At 36.1% G+C, this 25,540-nt stretch overlaps 1 protein-coding gene across 3 annotated transcripts in view; it reads left to right on the top strand.

The window, feature by feature from the left end:
- Window positions 1-851: 851 nt before the first annotated feature.
- Window positions 852-25,540, top strand: part of LRCH2 (leucine rich repeats and calponin homology domain containing 2) — a 110,495-nt gene continuing 85,806 nt past the window's right edge. For 2 of the 3 annotated variants that reach the window (XM_012749519.3, XM_012749514.3), the window contains exon 1: window positions 852-1,252. In XM_012749519.3, coding sequence (XP_012604973.1) covers window positions 907-1,252 — 346 coding nt within the window. In that variant the 5' untranslated portion in view covers window positions 852-906. The remainder of the gene's footprint in view (window positions 1,253-25,540) is intronic. The other variant, XM_075999574.1, reaches the window with a different exon arrangement.

Raw genomic sequence — 25,540 nt, 5'->3', positions numbered from 1 at the left:
AATGTGTTCAGGTTCTAAGAATGAACTTCTAAAATTCAAGATTGATTGGTTTCATATACCCAGCATTAAATCTTCAGAATTCCATCTAAAACCAAAACCTGCATTTTAAAAATAATCTTTAAGGTTGTGTGATGATCAGAGTTTTTCATCAGGAAACACTGACATGATGAGAAAAAACTAGAGATATTTTGGAGATCTTGGCACAACTTCAAAGAGCGATAGAACAGAATGCTGAGAACTCTTCCAAGTTTCGGAAAGCAGCAGTTTGGCTGAGACCCACACACTCTAACGAGAGGCTTCCTTGAAAACGATTTAAAAGTCTTTTCCTATTTTGGAATTCTAAACGATGGCAAAATTCGTATATGCCGAAAACTCAATACTGCATCAGTTTTCCTCCCCAAATTACTCCCCTGCCAGCCTTTCTCTGTTAGCACTGATAAGTGATTCCTTAGGTATTTGCAGTAAGCTTCTCAATAAGCTGCCCCATAGACCGTCTAAATGCTGTTTATATATAGTCTGGAATGAATCCCTTTCATCCCTATCTCATATATGTGTTTTTGCTTTGCAGAACGAAAACGGTGAAGCAACTTAAGAGATTTGGAGACATATCGCCAAAATGACCTCTAGTTAGCCTGGTGCCTCTTTGCAAGATTTTGGTACCCAAAACAGTGGAACCGGGATTTAGCATCCTTCCTCTTATCGTACATTTCTTAAAGCAACCGTTCTGCACTTAAGAACATCATCTCTTCCCTAACCAACACCTCCTCCCAGCCCGCCCCCCGGTTCCTTCCCACTCTCTACCTCCGCCCCCCCCACGCCCCCAGCCTGCGCATGCGTCCTAAGAACCCCCTACACTCGCGGCTGAGGCTGCGAGTATTGTCGGGGGCTATTCTCTCTCCCAGGAACATGGCGGCGAGTCAGGGAGGTGGTGGTAACAGTGGGGGCGGCGGTTGTGGTGGAGGTGGAAGTAGCGGTGGCGGTGGCGCGGCCGGAGGGGGAGGTGGCGGAGCCGGAGGGGGAGGCGGCGGCGGCGGGACCCTAGTGGTGCCCATCCCGGTACCGACTCTTTTCGGCCAGCCGTTCCCCAACGGGCCGCAGTGGAACCCGGGGAGCCTGCAGCCTCAGCACACCGTGAGGAGCCTGGACAGGGCCCTGGAGGAGGCGGGCAACTCTGGCATCCTGAACCTCAGTGGTAGAAAACTCCGAGACTTCCCGGGCAGCGGCTACGACCTGACGGACACCACCCAAGCAGGTGACAGGACGGGGGGAGGGGAAGCTGGGCTGAGAAGGAGGCGGTGGAGGGAGTGGGTGGCTGCGTGGCTGCGTTGTTGGACTCTGCTGGTCTGGGCGGGTGCGCGGGGGTGGCGACACTAACAAAGTCGGAGCAGCCAGTTCTCCTGAACGTGAGGGGCGAAGCAGGGAATAGGACAGGGAGAGAGGAATGCTGACTGAAGGATGTATGCAAACTGGGTGGGATGTTTGGGGCGAAAGAGCATTATTGTTAAAGCGAGTTTCCCCAGTAAGGGTGGGAAGGAGGTATTGACACCTTCCTTAATGTATTTCTTTCTACTCTGCTGGATGGTCCCAACCTTCCCGGAAAAGCAAAACAAAACCAAACCAGACAATACTGGTCTGGTTTAAGGAATCTGCATATTCCTTAAAGGCATACGTGCTTGCAAGATTGGCATACCCCTTTTCAGAGTACAGCAGCAGTATTGCCATGGTTTTTCCGTGTTCTTACTTTGTGTGGCTTAATCATCCTAGGATAGTCTGGGCTTCTTTCTTGTCACGTATGCCTTTAAAGACTGAGATTTTTCATTTTCCTGGTGTTGAGAAGGTAGTGGCAGTTAAATTAGTATTTGCTGTAGTGGCAAATTAAATCATCAATCACTTATGTGTCTGGTTACTAGGGGAACGATAATCCTTGTTTTGAGTTATCTTAGAGTCTTAATTTTTATTGCAGAAAGAGCCAACAATTTTAAGGGCGCTTTTGAGAAAAAAAATTAACTCCATTGCTTATGGAGTTGTGGATTAATGGCTTATAATGTTGGATGAGAAATTGGCTATTGTAATGTTCTTCATACACTCGCTGGTAGTCTTTGTTGTGGGTGGCATTTTTTGTTAGGAACACATTCTCTTATAAACCAATACTGAATTATTTTAGGTATGTTTTGGTTTAATGAAAGGATTTTTTTGCTTTTCATTATCTTTAAATTTGTTGTTTATATGTCTGTTTTCATGTGCTTTGCTGAAATAAATCTTGGACAAAATTATTTTAATAGATGTAGTGATTTTGAAATAACATACCAAGTAAATTCACCCATAATGAGAAGTAGTAAGAGATCTCCTATTTCTAGAGCAAGACAGTTTCAGTGTATTCAGTTTCTAGATATTAAATCAGGGTATGTGTGTAGGAGCAGGGTGGTGAGTAGAAGAAAACCTAAAATTGAAGGTGTCCACCCAGTGATTCTTTTAGGAATTATCCTAAGAACTATGAATTCGTAATTGAGCACTCATTTTATATTTTGGAAAGCACGTTTGAGTATTTACTCCTTCACTCTGAACAGATTTCCTAAATAATATGTTCATATATTTATGACTATTGGCAAGATATTATTCTCCTTGGTGTATTCTTCAAAGGCTTCAAGAAAAATGATTTCGGACTGCATCATTATAGGGATGTATTGTTCTTGTTTGTTGTTCTTTATAACCTATCAAGGATCCTTCTATCTGCAGAACAAAGTTTAAGCATCCTAGCTTGGCACTCAGGGCTTTCACTGTCTGGCTCTAATTTATTATTGCAACCATATCTTCCAAAACACTCCTGCGTAGAACCCTTTCTTTCAACTAGGTCAACTCTCTGTCCCTCAGATATGTTTTGTGCATTTCTGCCTCATCTTTATACAAAATCATCTGCATGCTTGGGATTTCCCTCTTTTCGCCACCTATTTAATTTTTTTCAAGGTCCAGCTCTTCCAAGAAGCGGTCTCAGGCCGGGCGCTGTGGCTCACGCCTGTAATCCTAGCTCTTGGGAGGCCGAGGCGGGCGGATTGCTCAAGGTCAGGAGTTCAAAACCAGCCTGAGCAAGAGCGAGACCCCGTCTCTACTATAAACAGAAAGAAATTAATTGGCCAACTGATATATATATATATATATATAAAATTAGCCGGGCATAGTGGCACATGCCTGTAGTCCCAGCTACTCGGGAGGCTGAGGCAGAAGGATCACTCGAGCCCAGGAGTTTGAGGTTGCTGTGAGCTAGGCTGACGCCACGGCACTCACTCTAGCCTGGGCAACAAAGTGAGACTCTGTCTCAAAAAAAAAAAAAAAAAAAAAAGAAGCGGTCTCCAACTCCCTTAGTCCATAGTGGTCTCCTATTTCTTTGAATTCCCATGGCACTTATTGTCTTTACCACTTACTTGGCAGTGTTGGCTTTATTTTCTTCTTATGTTTCTGTCTTGCTATCTCTGAGAAGATGGAGAGTCCCCTAGAGGCTGGGAATAAGCCATATTCTTGTTCAGTCTTCTCATTATATATTCCTTATATTATATTTGCTAGTATTTCTCATAAATATGAATGTCATCTTATGCATTATAACCTTTGGCTTTAAGCCTTCAGTTGGTTTTCTGAGGCAAGCATCAACACAAACCAGAACCATATTTGTTCATGGTAAACATTCATTCATCATAAACTTCGTTTTATTTTTTCTTCTCACTTGAATGCATGTTTCTTGTGGAAATACTTTAAAATCAGATAAGAGTAAAAAAGATCTGCTGCTGCTCTTTTTTTATTTAAATGAGATATCTGTGGGTGACTCATTTGCCATTTTTTTTTTTTGACAAAATTTAGCCATGAAGTTTTTAGGAGCAGTATTTTTGAATGTAAAGAGACTGGTATTCATTATGTGTAAATGAAAGTAGGTACTCCAGAACTAAGGAAAAACAGAGCGTGTTTAAGATTATACATACATACACATACGTATGCAGACAGTATATTCTGTATTTGATAAAAAGGGCCTGATTGGTGATATTGTTACACTCAAAATGACTCTCAGTGGGATAATGTTTCAGAACCAAACTGATTAGTTAGACAAGCATATATGGTTTATTGGATTGGAAAGAGGCTAGAGGAAGGGAAAATAGCTAAGAAGTTATTATGTTAATCTAGGTGAGAGGTGATGAGAATCTGGGTTGAAACAATATTGAATAAGAGGAAATTGATACATTTCAAAAGAAGTGGGAGGGCTTTTTGCATTATTTGGCTGTTCCACACATATACATAAGATGGAATAGACCAATGGTTTGCCACTGTGGCCGAACATTAAAATTGCAAGGGAGTTTTTTTTTTTTTATCCTATCCCTGGACCCCACCCCAGACCAATTAAACTGGAACCTTAGGGGCCCAGGGACTTTTAAAAATAAAATTTCCCAAGTGATTCTAATGTGCTTTCGGAGTTGAGAAACCCTAAAGTAGCTCGGTTTTTAGGAACTCAAGAAATATTTGTTGTTTGAGTGAATGAGAATATTGATAAAAGTTTAGTGATTAACCTTAAAGCCACTTGTCAAGTGGGTCAAAACCAAAACTAGGAACTAAGTGCTCAAATTCCAGTTCAATGTTCTTTTCAGTAGAGTTGTGTGAAGCAGAGATTCATTTTTTCCATCATAGTGTGTTTTTCATCACATCATATTGTGAATAGAAACTTACTAGGAACCTTAGTTTCCATGCATAACTCTGGTTTACATTTCATACTGCTTGATAAATTTGCATAAATAGTGCCCCCAAAATATGTACCAGCAAAATCTTGTTTTCTCTGTTAATAGCCTTGCTATGATGGAAAATGGATGGTAGGCAGCTGTGGGCAAAGCTTATCTTTGGTGCCTTTTTACCTCTCTCTGCATTTCTGGTGTCTGTTGTTCACCTGCTCCTCCCTCTGTCCCTATCAAACTTTCCTCCTTCTTTCTCTTTCCCTCTTTAGCCTCACTCCCCTAATTTATTGGAATCCTGCTCAAACCCAAATGATTAACGAAGCCACTCTAGAAGATTAACATTTGAAAGGGGGAATTTGCTAATTTACTTGAATCTCCTATTGTTGGTTTGTGCTCTTGACCTTTTTGAGTAGATCTGCCTTCCAGATACTCCTTGGTTAAAATTTTCACCCACATAATAAGAACATAAAAACAGGGATCAGAAATTTGGTAATCCTTTTCACTAAAGTAGCTGACTAGTGCCATGTCAAGTAAAGAAGCCAAGCTCTGTAAAATAATTTTAAAGAGACTTTTTCTGAGCCAAATTTGAGGACCATGACTCGGAGCCATGCCCAAGAAGCCTTGAGTAAGTGGGCTTACTATGGTTGGGTTACAGTTTAATGCATTTCAGGGAGACAGGGATTACAGGTAAAGCCATAAATCAATATGTGGAAGGTATACATTGGTTTGGCCTGAAAAGGTGGGCCATCTCAAAGTGGGGGGGTTGGGCTTACATGTTATAGGTGGGTTTAAAGATTCTTTGACTGGTAATTGGTTAAAGACTTGAAGCTTTGTCTAAAAGCTTGGAATGTTTAAGATAAGGAGGTCTGTTAATCAGAGCCCAGCAGGAAATATATGCAGGAAATACTAGAGTTATATTTCCTGTAACATATATTTGCAGGACAATATATTTGTTATGTAAATTTGACATATATTTGTTGTGTAAATTGAGGACCTGCAGGTTTGTCTTGCTTACTCTTAGGCCTGTTAATGGGTTACAAAGGATACCTCCTAGAAGGGAAGGGGGCATGATGAAGCATGTCTGACCTCCCTCCTCCTGGTAGGCAGTTTAGGTTTAGGATAATCCCCTAGGCCAAGAGGGGGTCCCTTCAGTCAGCCCTTGGGGGGAAGCCTTAGGATTTGACTTTAGTTCACAGCTGTAATGTCTAATGTCTTCTGTGAGATGGTCTATAGGTAGATTTGGCAAGATGAAGGGAAATTGCCTAAAACTTTTTGGTCCCATCTGGATGCTATGATAACTTGTTGATTTGAAAATGCATTTAATGGTTACTCTAACAAATCCTGAATCCTTTCATAGTTGACTCTGTCACCAGTGATACAAATAAGTGAATGTGTTTCAGCCTTCTTGCAGCTGCTTTCTTTGTTTCTTTATACCTGTTTATGTACATGAGCAGTGAGTCTGTGAAACAGATTTAGGAATTCTTACATACGTCAGATTGTGCTGTGTCCTGGATAATCACATGTTTTCCTGTAAACCAGAAGTCAACTCTAGTATTTCCTGCATGTGCTGGTTCACCTCTTCAACTATGGGGCATGGTGCATGCATCAGTTTGGAAAATGGAACCAGATAAACTGTAGCATCTGATTTTGTTACATAGGTAAAGGTCCAGTCAATGCATTTAGTGGAATGAGCTCCTGATTGTGATTTTGTGGCCTTATTCAAATATCTGCCGTGCTTTATATAACAAATGTCTTCCTGAAAAATTGAATATGCAGAACATTTTTGGCAGTTGACTCATATTTTAATTGCTGTAGATTGAATTTGAGTTGCTGAGCCTTGTAGTGATTTATTTTATTCAGGGATAAATTTTATAGCATAAATAGCTGTCCCTTAATTTCTTTCTTTTGCAAGTTCACATTTTAAAATAGAATGGTATATTAAATTGGATTACATTCATCATTAAAATAATACCATTTATATAACTCTTTATAAATTTCTAAGCACTTTCATATATATTATCCTATTCTATCCTCATCATACCCTATTGAGTTTGGCAGAGTACATAGTAATTACTCCTTGTGGTTGAGAGAGGTTAAGTGATTTGCTCAAAGTTAAATGGCCAATCTATGGCAGAGTGTGGATCAGAGCCTAGGTTTTCAAATTCTTCCACTATCCCAGTGTTATTTCCACTGTAACAATTCTCTTTATTAACAGCTATTATTATACAAATGGGAAAAAACCAAAACTGTTATTAAAATAAACGCTATGCCAATAAATAGACTATTTTATCTGAAAAATAAATGCTTAATTTAACTTAATAGGTTTTTGTTTGTGGTATGGTGTATTTTGTTTTATGTGTATTTGCATAGCTTATCATGCCTCACTTTCTGATAGTTTTAGAATGCATTCGTTAAACAAGCATTTATTGAACTCCAACTTTAGAAGCATGATTATGGCTAATAGAAAAGAAAGAGACATGGTTCTTGTCCTTGAAGAATTTATAAAATAGTTGAATTTATATAGTGATATGTATAACAATTAGAGAAGAATTACATTATAATATATAATAGTATTAAAAATAGTATACTTCAATAAACTATACAAATGAGAGATCTGGAACTGTGCCTCATAAGGCTTAATTTATTGGGGGTTAATTTGCTTTGGGAAAGCTTCTGCAAAAGTTTGGTTAGATACTTGCTGTACGACATGTATAAGAATAGAAGTGGTTGACTAGGATATTTTAAAGTTGGGGTTAGTGGAATACTTTCCTTTAGGTTTAAAACGTTATATTTCAATTTAGAGTATTTGTGATATAATCTTTGAAGCATTTATTGGGCATCAAAAGCATAAAGGTAGACAAGATCTAGAACCTCAGTGACAACATAAAGAGGTGATGCCAGGGACACTTTTTCATAAAGGTAACTGAAGACTTACAAAATTGATTTGCTGGGAGGTGGTATTTATTTAAGTTCCAAGGCACACAGTGAAACTTTGCAAAAGGACATATTGTTTTCTGAGCGCTGCTCAGCAGCCCACTCTGAGAGATGCTTAAACTGTGTGATGCCTACCCACCATTCTTAGAGGCTGGTTATCATAATGGCCTAGAAGGGGAAATCTTTTAGTTTCCCCTTTTCCTTTACACTTTGGATATATTTGGGTACCTCTTGAAGCATTGTAATACTCTTATAATCAGTTATCTGAAAAGTTTCAGAAAGGGTTATCTGTTTCTCTTTTATAGAAAAAAATACCTTACACTCCAGGGAACCATTTAATATAATAAAATAAAACTGTATATGTCAATTTAATAACAATTTAAGTTGTATTCAGTCTCACTTTCAACTAGTGCACTCAATCTGCTAAAGGTTAAACTTTAACTTTTAATCTTTAACATTTCTCCTCTTTCAAATGAGTTATAAATTCCACTTGCAGGATACAAGTCAATGGACTGTAATGGGTAAACAGTAGATATTTTCTAATGTATTTTTTATATTAAATTTTTTAAAGAAAAGTTTTTCCAGATAGGAAAGTAAGGTCTTTCCTTTTGGTGGACATTGTTGAATCTGTGTACTCTTTTACAATTTGTGACAGAGATTGTTGTCACTTTATTTTAAATTATTTCCATCTCTTTCAGTAGAATAAATATTAGAGATTCTAGGTGACAAGAGACAGACATGAAATAACTGTGGTGTAAACTTTTATTTGAACTCTATGGAAACTAACCAATTCTAGAACATTTGTGAATTTAAGTTTTACTCAAAAATGGCTTCGTTAATGGTTATGTTCCTAAGAGAATCTAATATGTGTAGCCTAGAGTTTTTCACTTCTTAAAAAATAATTGCAATACATAAGTCCTTAATACTTTGAGCTAATTTGCTGGGGATGTCTGTGTCAATGGGAAATAATCACATTTAAAGATATTTATGAATCCAAAATAATAGTAAATTGAACATAGATAACTGTGTCCTAACCTACCTTAATTAGTATGTAAGAATGGATTTGTCATATTGATTTTATATAAAGGTTGTAAAGTTGCTGCTTTCAAAGAATTTATGATTTCATAATGGTATAAAATAAGAACCCACATTTTATATAGCCTAGAGATCCTTGGTTCTTAGTGGTGGGTGGAGAGGTTGCCTCCAGGGGATATCTGGCAGTGTCCAAAGACATTTTTTTTTTTTTTTTGAAAGAGATGGAGTCTTTCTATGTTGCCAACAATAGAGTGAAGTGGCTATTCACAGTTGCAATCATAACAACGTACTACAACCATGAACTTTTGGGGTTTAAGCTATCCTTTGCCTCAGATTCCCCAGTAACTGTAGTCCACATTCCCCAGTAAATGGGACTATAGACCCTCACCACCACACTCAGCTGGAGACATTTTTGATTGTCACAATTTGGAGTTTGCTACTGACATCTAGTGGGTAGAGGCAAGGGATGCTACCAAGCATGCTACACTGAAAAGGACTGCCCCACACAACACTTATCTGGTGCAATGTTTCAGTGGTGCCAAGGTTGAGAAACCCTGAGTTAGAGAAAGATAAATGTTCTAAGTGAAAACAAAGTGCAGTGCAGGTTCAAAGAGGGAGAGATGACATTTGATTGGGTTGTTGGAACATCAGAGGGGGTTTTATAAAGAATGGAGGATTGACCTTTAAGGAGGAGGCATCAGATTTTATATTAATAGCTATGCATAGTGAGAGGAAACTACATGAATATTGATATCCCAGAGTCTCCTTGAACTCAATAGGTCAAATAATGAACTCTTGTTATTTACTCTAGGCCCCTTCATCACTTAGATATGAAACTTGGGAGTTATTCTCACCTCTTCCCTTTTCTTCACCTTCTATGTCTAGTCAGTCATAGCTCTTTGAATAGATTTCAGATCTGTTTCCATCCTGTCTGTTCTCACTGCCATCGTTTTTCAGGTTCTCCTTTCCTCTTCACTTTTGACTGGACTTGTCAGTAGTTCCCAGAATGATTTCTCTGCCTCAGGTTTGCTTCAACTCCAGCTCATCCTCCATACCATAGCCAGACTACTCTTTCCAATATGCAAATCTGATTTTGACTTGTTGCTAAAACACCTACAAGCCAGTAGCCAGTTCCCTATCAAAATATTTCAAAATTTTATTTTCTTATTCTTTGCTTTGAACATTAAATAAGAAGTTAAAAAGCTAATATATACATTGTGCTTTATTTAGCTGTGGTAATTTTTATATTTTATTACTTAAAATTAAGTTGCTAAGATTCATCGAAATTGTTGCATAAAACTGTAGTTCATTCTTTGTGATGGCTGCATTATCTTTCATTGTGTGAATATACCACACATTTGTTTATTTGATTTTTCATTGATGGCCATTTTCATTGTTTCTCCTTTTTTTCTCTTGTGGAAAGTGCTGCTTTAAGCATTATTATGCATGTCTCTTATTGTGCAAGAATTTCTCTTGTGTATACTTGGGAATGGAATTGCTGGGTTATATGGTATATCAATGTTCAAACTGGTTTACAATTTACATTTCCATCAATATGTATAGGAGATCCTATGAAACCATATGTCCTTTAATATATGATATTATTAGATTTAAAAATTTTGGCTGAATGAGTTTACAATGGTATTTCAATAAAGTCTTTCTTGCTTTACATTTCCCTGATCACAATGATGTGACATTTTTCAAATGTCTATTGGCTATATGTGTTTCCTGTACTGTGAAATAATTTTTCATTTATTTTGCCCATTTTCTATTGGTTTGTCCTTTTCTTATAGAATTCTATGAGCTTAAGAAATACTTCTTTTACTAATCATTTGTTAGTTTTGTATATTATGAATATCTTCTCCTAATTTGTAACTTGCCTTTTTGCTTTTTAAGGGGTCTTTTGATGAACAAATGGTCTAAATTTTAATACAGTCAAATTTATCAGTCTTGAATATTTTATAGTGAATGCTTTGTGTCCTGTTTAAGAATATATAAAATATATTCATCACATTTTTACTACGAGTTTTAAAGTTTTGTTTTTGATATTTAAGTTCTTAATCAATATAGGATTGCTTTTTATATATAGTGTGAGCTAGAGGTCTATTTTCATGTTTTAACAAATGGATCATCTTTATCCAGATCCATCGTTGTCTACTTCTTTTTTTTTTAATGTAAAAATGTCTTTATTTTCACTCCTGGTTTTGTCACGTATTATTTGTTTTTTTTCTTTCTTGTTTTGAATTTTTTTTCTTTATTTCAGCATATTATGGAGGTACAAATGTTTAGGTTACATATATTGCCCTTGCCCCACCTAAATCAGAGCTTCAAGTGTGTCCATCCCCAAGACGGTGCGCACTCAGTACGTATGTATCTACCCGACCCCTCCTCCGCCCTCCCATCTGCCTGACACCTGATGAATGTTATTCCTATATGTGCTCTTAAGTGTTGATGAGTTAAAACCAATTTGATGGTGAGTACATGTGGTGCTTGTTTTTCCATTCTTGGGATACTTCACTTAGTAGAATGGGCTCCAGCTTTATCTAGGATAATACAATAGGTCCTAGGTCACCATTGTTTCTTATAGCTGAATAGTACTCCATGGTATACATATACCACATTTTATTAATCCACTCATGTATTGATGGATACGTGGGTTGTTTCCATATCTTTGCAATTGTGAATTTTCTTTTTAAAACTTTGAGAGAATTAACATACTAGAAATTGACCCATCTAAAGTGTATTGTTTATTGGTTGTTAGCTGTGCACTCATCACTGTTATTTAATTTTGGAATATTTTTGTCACCTTGAAAAGAAACCCTGTACTCTCCCCATTCTCCCTTCTTCCCACCCAATCTATCCCTAGGCAACCATTAATATTCTTTCTGTCGATAGAATTTGCCTAATCTGGGCATTTCATATAAATGGATTCATACAGCATGTGGCCTTTTGTGACTGGCTTCTTCCTTTTACTATAATGTTTTCAAAGTCCATTTATGTTGAAGCATGTATCAGTACTTCATTCGTTTTCTTTTTGAATAATATTCCATTGTAAATTTTGTTTACCCATTCACCAGTTGATGGATAATTGAGTTGTTTCTACTCTTTGAGCATTATAAATAGTACTGCTATGAATATTCATGTACAAGTTTTTTCACGTAGCTGTATGTCTTCATTTCTCTTGGGTATATATTTAGGATTGGGATTGCTGGGTCATATGGTGATCTATATTTAACATTTTGAGGAAATGTCAATTTTTTCCCCAATGTTCTTTTGCATGTGGATATCCAGTTGTCGTAGCACCATTTTTTTGAAAAGATGATTCTTTTTTCATCCAATTGTCTTGTCATCCTTGTTGAAAATCAGTTGATCATAAATGTAAAGGTTTATGTCTAGATTTTCAATTCTGTTTCATTGATCTATATGTCTGTTCTTAACCCAGTACCACACTGTCCTGATTACTGTAGCTGTCTAGTAGGTTTTGTAATTGGGAGGTGTGAGTCTTCCAACATTGTCATTTTTCTCATTTTTCAAGAGTGTTCTGGCAATGCTGGGATGCTTGCATTTCCATATGAATTTAGGGATCAGTTTTTAAATTTTTTCAGAAAATGCAAAACTAAGTTGGAATTTTGATAAGGATTGTGTTGAATCTGTAGATCAATTTTGGGGAATTTTGCCATCTTATTAAGCTGTCCAGTCCATAAATAGGGGATATCTTTTCATTTATTTCTGTCTTCTTTAATTTCCTTCAATAATATTTTGTAGTTTTCCTAAGTGTTTTATTTTTTGATGCTATTGTAATTGGGATTTTTTTTATTTGGATTCTTCCTTGCTGGTACGTAGAAATATAGCTTTTTTTTTTTTTTTTTTTTGAGACAGAGTCTCACTCTGTTGCCCAGGCTAGAGTGCCGTGGCGTCAGCCTAGCTCACAGCAACCTCAAACTCCTGGGCTCAAGCAATCCTTCTGCCTCAGCCTCCCAAATAGCTGGGACTACAGGCATGCGCCACCATGCTCGGCTAATTTTTTCTATATATTTTTAGTTGCCCAATTAATTTCTTTCTATTTATAGTTGAGATGGGGTCTCAGTCTTGCTCAGGCTGGTTTCGAACTCCTGACCTTGAGCAATCCACCCACCTTGGCCTCCCTATTATAGCTTTTTTTGTTGTTGTTTTTTGTTTGTTTATTTATTTATTTATTTATTTATTTATTTTTTTGAGACAGAGTCTCACTTTGTTGCCCAGGCTAGAGTGAGTGCCATGGCGTCAGCCTAGCTCACAGCAACCTCAAACTCCTGGCTCAAGCAATCCTCCTGCCTCAGCCTCCCAAGTAGCTGGGACTACAGGCATGCGCCACCATGTCCGGCTAATTTTTTGTATATATATTAGTTGGCCAATTAATTTCTTTCTATTTATAGTAGAGACGGGGTCTCGCTCTTGCTCAGGCTGGTTTCGAACTCCTGACCTCGAGCAATCCACCCGCCTCGGCCTCCCAGAGAGCTAGGATTACAGGCGTGAGCCACCGCGCCCGGCCTATTTATTTATTTTTTATTTCAGCATATTATGAGGGTACAAATTTTAAGATTTCAATAAATGCCCTTTCCCCCCTCCCCCCACAAGTCTGAGTTTCCAGCATGACCATCCCCCAGATGGTGCACATCTCACTCATTAGTATGTATATACCTGCCCCCCTTCCCCCTCCCCCCTGCCCAATACCCTATTACAGTAGTACCTATGTGTCCACTTAGGTGCTGCTCAGTTAATACCAGTTTGCTTGTGAGTATATGTGGTGCTTGTTTTTCCATTCTTGGGAAACTTCACTTAGTAGTATGGGTTCCAGCTCTAACCAGGAAAATATAAGATGTGCTATATCACCGTTGTTTCTTAGAGCTGAATAGTACTCCATGGTATACATATACCACATTTTATTAATCCATTCTTGGATTGATGGGTACTTGGGCTGTTTCCACAGCCTTGCAATTAGTTTTTAATGGATTTTTAGGATTTCCTATGTCATCTGCAAATAGAGATAAGTTTTGCTTCTCCCTTTTGAATCTGGATGCCTTTTATTTTTGTTTCTTGCCTAATTGTTCTGGTTAGAACTTTTAGTGCAATGTTGCGTAGATGTAGTGAGACTGGACATTCTTGTCTTGTGACTGAATTTACGGGGAAGGCATTCAGTCTTTCACCATTAAATATGATACTAGTAATGGTTTTTTAGTAGATGGTCTTTATCAGATTGAAGAAATTCTCTTTCATACCTAGTTTTTTAAAACTGTTTTTGTCATAAAAGGGTGTTGCATTTTGTCAAATGCTTTTTCTGTTATATTGAGATGATCATATGGTTTTTGTCCTTTATTGCATTAATGTAGTGTATTACATTGATTGGTTTTGAATATAAGATGAACCCACATTGTATTCCTGGCCACCTGTGCTTTTGTTTCATCTCATCCTGCCTCCAAACTCCGTATTCCAACCTGTCAAACCACGTGCTATTCCTTGAAAGTATCATGCTTTTCCATGCCTTCATTTTTTCCCCTGATATTAATGTCTTTCTCCCTTTTTTCCACCTTGTGAACTCCTGTTGATCCTTCATATCTCAGATCAGTTCTTTCTTTATCTTTCTCCTTTCCCTTTACCCTCCACATACAGTGATTACTCTATACTTCTGTTATAGCATCTGTGGCCCTTTACTGCAATGAATATATTTACTCCATTGTAGCATGAACCATCAATTTAATAACTTTCCTGAAAAAAAAGTAAATACTACTACGGTAAATGCATATGTGGATTTCAGAAACGTTGGCATTAAAGGAAAATATGCATTAAAAATCAAATACGTTATTTGTTTACATTTCTCTTTTTATTAGTTTTAGAGTTCTTTGAGTATAGTGACTCTGTTGCTACTTCAACAGCTAGTACAGTGTATGGTACGGGAGTAGTTTTTTACCACAATTTGTTCAAGTAAGCCTACTTCTTACTCTGGGTGGCTTTTTAGGTCCCTTCAAAATTTGTCTCTTTGCTTTTCCTGTAGGTTTTCCACTATTTCACATATATGTACCCTCTTCTCCAGTCAGATTGAACCTCTCATTGTCTTCCTGATTTTTGTTTTTATCATTTTGATATATTATTTTTAAAAATGAAAAAAGTATTAGAAAGATAAAAGAAATAACAGCTTATTGCTTCATAAGCAGAGATATGGTTATTAAACTTTAATAGTTTGGAAATTAGTTTTTTATATATTGTTATATTACACCATTGGATACATTTTTATTTTAGAGTAGCTGGCTACTTTTAAATATTTAGGTTAACTATTTAATAAAATTGATTTGTAAGTAATGTTTATGACTTTAAATTAATCTGGCATTGAAAATATTAGATTATAAATGTTTTGAGGATTAATATGTCTTTTAACAAATTCTGTCTTGAAAATTTTATTTGTAGATGAAGTCCAGGAAAAATTGGGAGATAAATGCATATTTTATAATTAGGTTTAGGAGTTTTCCCAGTAGTGTAGCTCTAAATTGTTTAAAATTGTGTTTTAGCATGTCTTGGTCTAATTTTCTCTTCTTACTATCTATTGTCCTCCATTTGCCATGGGCAAAGTTAAGATGATGGGTCTACTACCATAGCAAAGTTTATCATCTTAGTAGGACCAGAGCTTAAAGGCTCTCACAAACAGCAGCTCTACGTGTTCACTGCTTTTTTGCTTGTAAAAAGCCTCATCATCTGATGACTAAATTTTCTCACATTTATCTATGTAATATTGTTGCCTTAAAAGACTTCCAATTGTAGTCTATTGTATACTCTTCTTCCAAATTGTTCTTTCTCAAAGAGTTTTCCTTATGCCACTGTTCCACTGAAGAAGAATACTTTAAACATGATTTTTAAGGAATGACTAATAGTGCATTGTATGGATGCACCATAATTTATTTAGCTATTCCTTTATTGTTAGATGTTTAAATTATTGTTTATTTATTTATTTCAGAATATTATGGGGATGCAAATGTTTTGGTCACATAAATTGCCTTTGCATCACCCAGGTCAAAGCTACAGTCGTGCCCATCACCAAGACGGCATGCACTGCACCCATTAGGTGTGAATTTACCCTTCCCCTCCTCCCGCTCCCTGATGAATGTTACTTCGATATGTGCACATAAGTGTTGTCAGTTAGTACCAATTTAATGGTGAGTACCTGTGGTGTTTGTTTTTCCATTCTTGTGCTACTTGACTTAGAAGAATGGGCTCCAGCTCTATATAGGCTAATACATTTTTTATGGCTGAGTAGTACTCCATGGTATACATATACCACATTTTATTAATCCACTCATGTATTGATGGGCACTTGGGTTGTTTCCACATCTTTGCAATTGTGAATTTTGCTGCTATGAACAATTGAGTGCAGGTATCTTTTTTAATAGAATGTCTTCTTTTCCTTTGGGTAAATACCTAGTAGTGGAATTGCTGGGTTAAATGGTAGTTATACTTTTAGTTCTTTGAGGTATCTCCATACTATTTTCCATAGGGACTGTACTATTTTGCAGTCCCTCCAGCAGTGTATGAGTGTTCCTATCTCTCTATATCCATACCAACACTTATTGTTTTGGGACTTTTTGATAAAAGGTATTCTCACTGGAGTTAAGTGATATCTCACTGTGGTTTTGATTTGCATTTCCCTGATGATTAGACATTGGCCTAGGCAAAGAATTTATGAAGAAGACCCCAAAAGCAATCACAGCAACAACAAAAATAAGTAAATGGGACCCAATCAAATTAACAAGCTTCTGAATAGTCAAGGAAAGAATCATTAGAGTGAATAGACAACCTACAGAATGGGAGAAAATATTTGCATGCTACACATCCGATAAAGGGCTGATAACTAGAATCTATAAAGAGCTCAGGCAAATCAGCAAGAAAAAAATCAAACAACCCCATTAAAAAGTGAGCAAAGGACATGAGCAGAAACTTGAAAAGAAGATAGACTAATGGCCAACAAACATAAGTTACTCTTTAATATGAATACACAACCAGCTGCAATTGTGCTTGGAAATTGAACTCTTTTAGGACAAATAATATATTCTATATATAAATTGCCTATAGTATTTGGTTCAATCCTGTGCCTCTACAATAGGTAATAGTAGATTCTTGCCAAATTTTTAAACTTAAAATTATCAGAAAGATCATGACAATTTTATATACTAATTTCTTATACTAGTTATGTGACTATAAACTGTAGAGGAATATCTCCACCATGATGCCTTAGTGATCTTGCATGTCTCCACATAGGCCACTTAGGCAAGGCTCAACCACAGTCTGACTCAAGTCTTGGGGGAATACTCTTATCTTCCCTGGTACATGGCAAGATAGACAGACTTATGAGGAGCTGTTACAGGACCATATCTTATCTACCTCCCTATCTTGTGTTAGGCTGCCCCAAGGTAGTTTTTTCTCTCCTTCATTCTGGTAGGCATGGGACTCTCCTTCAGGTACAGCTGCAAATGTAAAGTCGCATAGCTGCAGTCTAGAGTTGACTCCTCAACAATAGAGCAACCCATTGTGGATGTTGTCTTTCATTTTCTCCCTCCAGTTTGGTTTTGTCCTGTAAGACTTGGGACATGGGGAGCTGATAACATGCTTGCCGATCATGCTTTCTCTGTCTGTGTTAGTAATAAACTATCTGAATCCATTTGCTCTCACTAGCAGCTGCCACCAAGTTGCTGTGTAGGGGCTGTATGACCATTTAACATAAACTAATAGGATCTTTGGGGGATTAGTTTGTGGAATTTGTCAATACTTTGTAATTAGTCAATTTACTATAAATTGCTTTTAATTTCAAGATCCAGTATTTAGTGCTTTGCTATTAAACAGGTTAAATTAGGATGGTCCCTGTTCTCCAAATACAGTATTATTTTTAGGGCACAGTATGCAGCTGTAAAATTAGTCTTAATCTGTATAAATCAAAGATAAAGCAGTTAGTTTTGTTTAGCATGGCAGCTTGCACTTGGTCTCTTCAAGGATTATTTTTGTGTTGGAATCGGAAGTCTATGGGTATCCTGGGGAGTCAGTTTGTAATAAGAGACCTTTCTCTTATTACATTAAACTTTCCATTCTTATGTAGTGGAAACATACTAAGGAATCTTTTAATTCATGCAAATAAAAAGTATACTGGATAAACAGATCCACTTGATTTTTAGTGGCTTGTTGACCTTGACCTGCTAGGCAGAAGGGCCATCAAAGTCAAATTAATTATGCATCAATGCAGATGTACTAGAGACAGTCAAGATGACATGTTTGGTTATTACTAACTTCCTTAATCAATCTAATTATAACAATTCAGATATTATAGTTTTTTTGCTTTAAGAAAAATAATTTGAAATATGATTTTGACATTAAAGGTTATACTTTTAAATGATGATATATAGTAAAATGGCAATTAATGTGACATAACACAGTGATAGATGTTTGGTAGCAGACCAAGTTGTGCCCCCATAAAAACAAACTTATTATATATAATACCAACTTATAGTTAGCCTATAATTGTCTGCATGTATTATTTTTAATGAGATATATGTGGTTAGAATTCAGTTTGCATTGTAAAATATATATACCACCTTTAAAATAGTATACTGTTATGTTTTTCTTATAACAAAAGTAATACTGGCTTATTCTAGAAAATTTGGAAAATAGATGCACAGAGAATAAAATACAGATCACTCCTCATTCCACCAACCTTGAATAAATATTAATATTTTGTTGTATGTCCTTCATACCCCCAACACACATCCCCTTGCATATACCTGTAGATCTTTATAAGTTTATGTAAGAATGTATAAAATGCACAATTGTAAAGGAAACAATTGGTTCATACTGTATAAATAGTTTTGTATTCTAAATGCCCTAGTTATTACCCTATGAGCATATTTTCATACTAAGGAATTGAGTCTATGATTTTAAAGACTACAAAGTATTCCATTTTAAGGATATGCCATATTTTATTTAGCCTTTACTCTATTGTGGGACATTTAAATTGTTTCTAATTTTTTACTATTTTTAATAATCCTAAAAGACATATAATTTTTTATGTGTCTCTATTTGGCTTCAAAAATTGCTACAAATTGAGTTATTGGATCAATGGGTATGAACGGTTTTAAGGACCTTGATTCATATTGCCAAATAGTGTTCTAGGAAAGTTACTTCATTTTGTATTCCGATCAATGGTATATGGAAGTGCTCGATTCAAAATAGCCTTGCTAACACTCAGTAATGTCTTCAAAAACATTTACATTTGATGGATGAATTATGATATCTTAATCTTTACATTTGTTTTGATTACAGTGAGGTTGAATGTATGAGTATTGGTCATTGATAGTTTTCATTTTTGAATCTGTTTATGTGCTTGGCTGATGTTTTATCAATGGTCTGTTGATACCATTTTGCTTTTTGATAAATTGAAAATTTTTTTCTTTTTATGTAGCTAAACCTAGAAATCTTTCATGTGTGAATTCTTTATTTGATACTTTAAAAGTCTGTCCCCATTCTAATATTAATTCACTAAAATGTTTTTCTAGTTTCTTTAATGGTTCATTTTCATGTTTCTCTTTTTCTTACATCTGGATTTTATTTTATAAAAGTTATGTGATGAGGCTATAATATTTGTCTTTTGAAAATAAAGTTATTTAAGAACCATTTAATAAATGATACTATTAATCCATTGATTTGAAATGCCAAATTTATAATGTAATAAATTTTACAAGGATTGAAAGTATAGTGCCATTCTTAAACATTGCCTTGATGTTTGAATGCTGTTACGCTGATTCATTAGTGATTATGTCTTGGTGAAACTGAAAAACTTGCTAGAATTTCCTACAGACAACTCTGCAAAGAGCTGTCCCTCCCCTCTTTTAAATAAAGTCTTGTCCTTCCACGTGGCTTAATTGTTCCAGGACTCACAGTCCTTTTCTCACTCAGCATGCATGTAATCTGCTCTCTGGTTAGCAGCTGTGTTTTCTCCTTGCAGCATCTGTTTTTGTTTGCACCCTTACTTGTCAAAGTGCCTGTGCTCAAAATGAACCTTCCATTATTGGTTGCTGCAGGTCAGTGAGATCTACTTTGTTGTTGTGTCTCATATTTGTTGGTTTTAAAACATTTTTCATTATTTTTTTATAATATCTACAGGTTTCTTTTCACTGTACTTATGGTTAATATTTTAATTCATCATGGAATAGCTTAGAAATTCTGTGACTCATGCGCTTTACTCATTCGACAAAGTCTTAATGTTATTGGCTGTTCATTATCTTGTCATGAATGGACAGCACAACACGCTTCTAGGGAATACTGAATCAAGAAATCACCTGTCTTTGCAAAGTGCATCTGTTGAAAGCAGATGCTAGAGCCATAGGGTTGTCATTTCTTATCAGGCTCCATCCAACATTAGAGAATCTAGTACTTCAAAGACACTCTTCTTTCTTACATTGACAGACAGCTGTGGTGCCTCCTGTTTTCTTGCTGCTTTTGTTTCTAGTCCTAACAATTCTTTTAGATTGAAAAATGGATAAGGAAGCATTAATATTTGAGAGCATATTAATCAGACTTTATATACCGTAACTGCTCACATTTGAATAATAGCACTTCCGAAGGAGCAGATAAAGTGCTTTTCATTTTCATGGTAGGAAATAAGTATCTAAGTTGGTTGATTTTATGTACTCTCTTGAAGACATAATTCTAGTATACATTTTCCATATTATAAGAAATGAATATAGTGGTCTAATTTCCATCATTTTATTTTTATCTTTATAAACATTATAATTATATACAAATTGATAATTTTCCTTTCATTTCTATTGCTATTTCTTTGAGGGCTGTTAGGTTGTTGCAGAATACCCATTTCCAATATCTGTGAAATAGTGAGGAATTAAATGATTTTGGCAATGATTTATAAGTAACAATCAGTGGAATTACTGAAATGCAATTCAGATCTAGTCTAGTGCTCATTTGCTATATAATAGTTACCCCTCCCTTTTTAGTACATACGATTTCTGTGAACTTTGAAATATACCCCAATGATGATGTGATATTGGTCCAGCCATAAGAGCTTTGTAGAAATTACAATTTTAGTAGAACTAAGTGAAGGTGATTCTTTTGTATTCTTTCACTGAAGTGTTATTATCTAAGCAGATATTAGTGGTGCTGGAGTAGAACAAGAATTGTTATGACCTAGGGTTGGTGTCTGAGCTTTTTATAGACTCTTAATATCTAGTGCCTAATTCATAGTACATGCTTAATGGAATTTTATTGTGTGAATGATAAAGACTGTAAGTCAAGTCAGCATGCTTACCTGGGAAATATAGAGAATGAGGCTTAGAAGGTGAGGATCAGGATTTGCCCTTCTCTATCCCAGAACCAAAGATAATTTGATACTTAAGATATTTAAGTATTTTATCTTGTGTATTCTCTGTGGTTAGGCTGCAACTTCTAAGGCATGCTGGAAAAGGAATGGTACTTTTCGGAGACAATTCTCCATGGGTTCATGTTTCTGTACATCTTGCAAGTGAGGTACTAACAGCCCTGTGTTCCAGACTGTCTTTTCAAGGCTGTTTGTACAGTGAACAGCCCTACAAGATAGACATAGTGCCTCCCTCCTAAGCAAAGGGCAGAAGAATGAGAGAGAGGGTCTCTCACCAGGGCAAAGGATAGTCATGCTTATTGTCCTGTGAAATAATCTCTCCTTTAGAACAAAGAAAAGCCATGCTTACTATTATAAAACATTTTTGAGTTTCTCAGCTCAGATTCCTCTCCTATAATGTGATGTACTATGTGTGCATGCATCTGTCTGGGCCCATCTATGTCACCTCCATGGGATTTAACGTGTAAGGGGAACTGACACAAATATGTTGCTTGTGCCATGTGCTGTGCTGTGAGTAATAAAGTTCTTTGTCTCTCACACAGGAGTCTCATGTCTTGTGCTAGCATCCATACAATAGTGTTAGGCTACCATGGTGGTTTACAAATAGGGTAAAATCTCAGACCCTTCAAAGTTTTTGACAGGTACTCAGAACCTGGTTTTTGCCTGTAAGATATTATCCCCTTTTGGATGAAACTTGTTTAAATAATTTTCTTTAATACTTTTTTATTGAATTGGTTAAAAATATTAAAAAATTAATAAGGGCCCATCTCTTTAAGGAGTCAAGAAAGCTGTATGTTGAGTCAGATGAAACCATTCTGAATTGGTAAATTAGGAATAGCTGAGGACTTTATGATTGTGTTCATTATTTTCTGAACCCAAAATTGGGATTTGAAGTAAGATTTATGTTTTGCTTCCTATTGCAAGAAGCAATCTTGGGTATGTATGTGGATGTGGTTAAGATATTTGGAATTCCTCTGACCCTGGTTTGTGGTTCCAATGGGACAGAATATTTGAAATGTGGAACAAGAGGTTATAGTAGTGGTAGAGGAGTGGAAAATCACACATAGAACATGAGCTTTGAAGTCACATCTTGAGTTAGGAACCCCAGTGCTGTTAGTTATTACTAGTATTTTTTTTTTTTTTTTAGCAGTGGGCATGCTGTTCGGTCTTTGCTTCATATGTATAATGAGGAACAGTAGCTACCTCACAAAGTTGTTATAAGGATTAGAAATAATCTATGCAAAGTACATGGCATTCTGATCTAGCATATGGGGGGTATGTGTGTGTATATAGTGTCTCAATCTCACTTAGGGTATTTTTGGTGTGAATTTAGGGTTCTGATTTCAAATTATTTCTCCATTAACCCTCATGTTCTTTTAAGCAGAAAATTCTATTGTGATATCTCTATTAATGAGGAAGATGTGTTCCAACAACACATTTCATTATTAAAAATTTTACCAGAGATAAAAATCACATGGTCCTCTCCTTAATGTGTCTAATTTCCCTGCCTTCCTCTTATAAGGAACGTGTCATGGCATTTAGGGTCTATCTGGCCTTAAATTTCTACCAGAGGTAAAAATGGGTTAGGCTTCCAGATATTATCCAGGATTCTTTAAATAAGAGGAACTATGGTAATCTATGTTATTAAATAGCACCTAAACTTAAGTTTAAGTTTTAACAATGTATTCAAAAAAACTCCCATACCCGTTTGTACACTGAATAAGATAAAACTGTAATTAGTATAATTAGTATAGTATAATAGTATAATTTCTGAAAGTCATTTTCTATACTTTGGCAGAAATGCTAGCCAGTGGGCCAAGAATTGCACTGGGCAGCAGATGGACACATCTGTGGCTATCGTGGCTGCAGTTTAGGAGACAACAAACAGATTTCCATTCTGTCTGACTTCTCTCCTCTCCTTCCCTAAATTTCTTTGATTTTTGAAGCTTAAGAGTGATACAGAACATAATTTAGATCAGATTATATAAGATTATTAACATCTCTAACAGGCTCCTAGCAGTTTTGCAAGGAGTATCTTGAAGGAAGGCAGGAAACACTACACAGCAATCTATTGATATCTACTGTTGATTTACTGCCAGTACTGCTTGATATGATTTATGATTAAAAATGAGACAGAAAGAGTTCTGTGGTTATAAAGGTGCTTATCCCTAAGGATACTAATTAACTGAGGTATCATCTTAGTGCACAAGAAAAAAAAAGCACAGATATTTTTACAAATTTTACAGGCATTCTCATTAATTCTGATAAACTATTATTTTGGTATATGTTAGTTTCCCATGGCTGCTGTAACAAATTACTACAAACTTAATGGTTTAAACAACAGAAATTTAGTCTCTCACATCTCTGAAGACTAGAATTCCAAAATGAATTTTATGGGGGTAAAATCAAGGTTTTGGCAGGGCTATGCCTCCTCTGGAGGCTCTAGGGGAGAATCTATTCTTTGCCTTTTCCAGCTTCTGGTGGCTGCTGGCATTCCTGGCTGCATTACTGTAAAGGGTGCCTCCCTTCTCATGTAGCCCTCTCCTCAATGTGTCTAATTTCCCTTTCCCTTCCTTTTATATGGATACATGTGATGGCATTTGGAGCCCACATGGATAATCTCTTCATTGCAAGATCCTTAATTACATCTGCAAAAACTTTACCATATAAGGTAACACTAACAGGTTCCAGGAATTAGGACCTGATATCTTTGAGGGCCACCATTTAACTCACTATAGGAAGATAAATAATAAGTTTTAATCTTTTTGTGTGTGAAAAAGTTGAACCATCTTTGTAATTGTCTTTTCTCAAGTCCTGTGTATCCCCTGAATAGGTAGACTTTGAAACTATCGTGAAATGAATCTCCCAATGGGGAGTAAATTAGCAGCTGGTTTTCCCATCTTTATATGGAAATATTTTTTTTTTGCTGGAACTCTATTAAAATACCAATTTTGCATGTATTTCTTGAGTATATGTTCATTATTAGTCATATTATTCTAGTTGCCCTTTGTACATATTAATTAAATGATTTTATTTTTTTTTATTTTATTTTTTTATTTTTTTATTTTTTTTTTTGAGACAGAGTCTCGCTTTGTTGTCCAGGCTAGAGTGAGTGCCGTGGCGTCAGCCTAGCTCACAGCAACCTCAAACTCCTGGGCTCAAGTGATCCTTCTGCCTCAGCCTCCCGAGTAGCTGGGACTACAGGCATGCGCCACCATGCCCGGCTAATTTTTTATATATATATCAGTTGGCCAATTGATTTCTTTCTATTTATAGTAGAGACGGGGTCTCGCTCTTGCTCAGGCTGGTTTTGAACTCCTGACCTTGAGCAATCCGCCCGCCTCGGCCTCCCAAGAGCTAGGATTACAGGCGTGAAAATTAAATGATTTTTAATGTTATAAAAGCTCTTATTAATTGTACATCACAAGATAAAAATTTTAAATTAGTTTAAATTTTATCCATTATATCTGTATAAAAGTTAACTTTTACTTTTTTGAGGAAAAATATGAGGTGCTGTTAGTATAAGATAGTTTAAGAAATTAAGATACAAATTGTTTTGTGTTATTTTTCATCTTTCCTTCCATGGTTATATTTTCTTTTGGCATTCTTATTTTGTTTATCCAATACTTTAGAAAGGATGTTTATACCTATTTAAAATTTGAAATATCCAAGAATTAGATTTCCTTAATTACAGACTTTATAATAGCTTGAGTTTTAATTTTGACTTTATTTTGCTTTATTTGATTTAATTCTATTAAATTAATATAATAATTGTTATAATTTTAAGTGGTGTTTACTAAATGAATACATGAACTCATTCAGAAAATTGTCTATGAATAGAGATTTAATTAAGTTCCCTAAGGGAGCTTATAATATTATTTTGTAATTTAACTAAATAATCTTTTTGGAGGGGAAAGAACATATGTAAGTTATTAAAAATAATATCTTGGTGTTATTTAAATCATTAAAATCACTCTTGTTATTTTTTTTTTTTTTTTGAGACAGAGTCTCGCTTTGTTGCCCAGGCTAGAGTGAGTGCCGTGGCGTCAGCCTAGCTCACAGCAACCTCAAACTCCTGGGCTCAAGGGATCCTCCTGCCTCAGCCTCCCAAGTAGCTGGGACTACAGGCATGTGCCACCATGCCCGGCTAATTTTTTGTATATATTAGTTGGCCAATTAATTTCTTTCTATTTATAGTAGAGACGGGGTCTCGCTCTTGCTCAGGCTGGTTTCGAACTCCTGACCTCGAGCAATCCGCCCGCCTCGGCCTCCCAGAGAGCTAGGATTACAGGCGTGGGCCACCGCGCCCGGCCAACTCTTGTTATTAATACTGATATTTTAGTGTTTTTTCCTGTCACTTTGTGAATTTCTTTGATTTCTTTATATGGTTACTGTGTTTTCTCATCACCATTATTTTTAGTCTTCTTGCTTACTGTTTTTTTCTCTACTCATCTTCTAAGTGCTG

The sequence above is a fragment of the Microcebus murinus genome, chromosome X (genome assembly GCF_040939455.1).
Source record: "Microcebus murinus isolate Inina chromosome X, M.murinus_Inina_mat1.0, whole genome shotgun sequence".
Lineage (NCBI taxonomy): Eukaryota > Metazoa > Chordata > Mammalia > Primates > Cheirogaleidae > Microcebus > Microcebus murinus.
The sequence above is the reverse complement of the archived record's forward strand: the minus strand, read 5'-3'. Positions and strand labels throughout refer to the sequence as shown.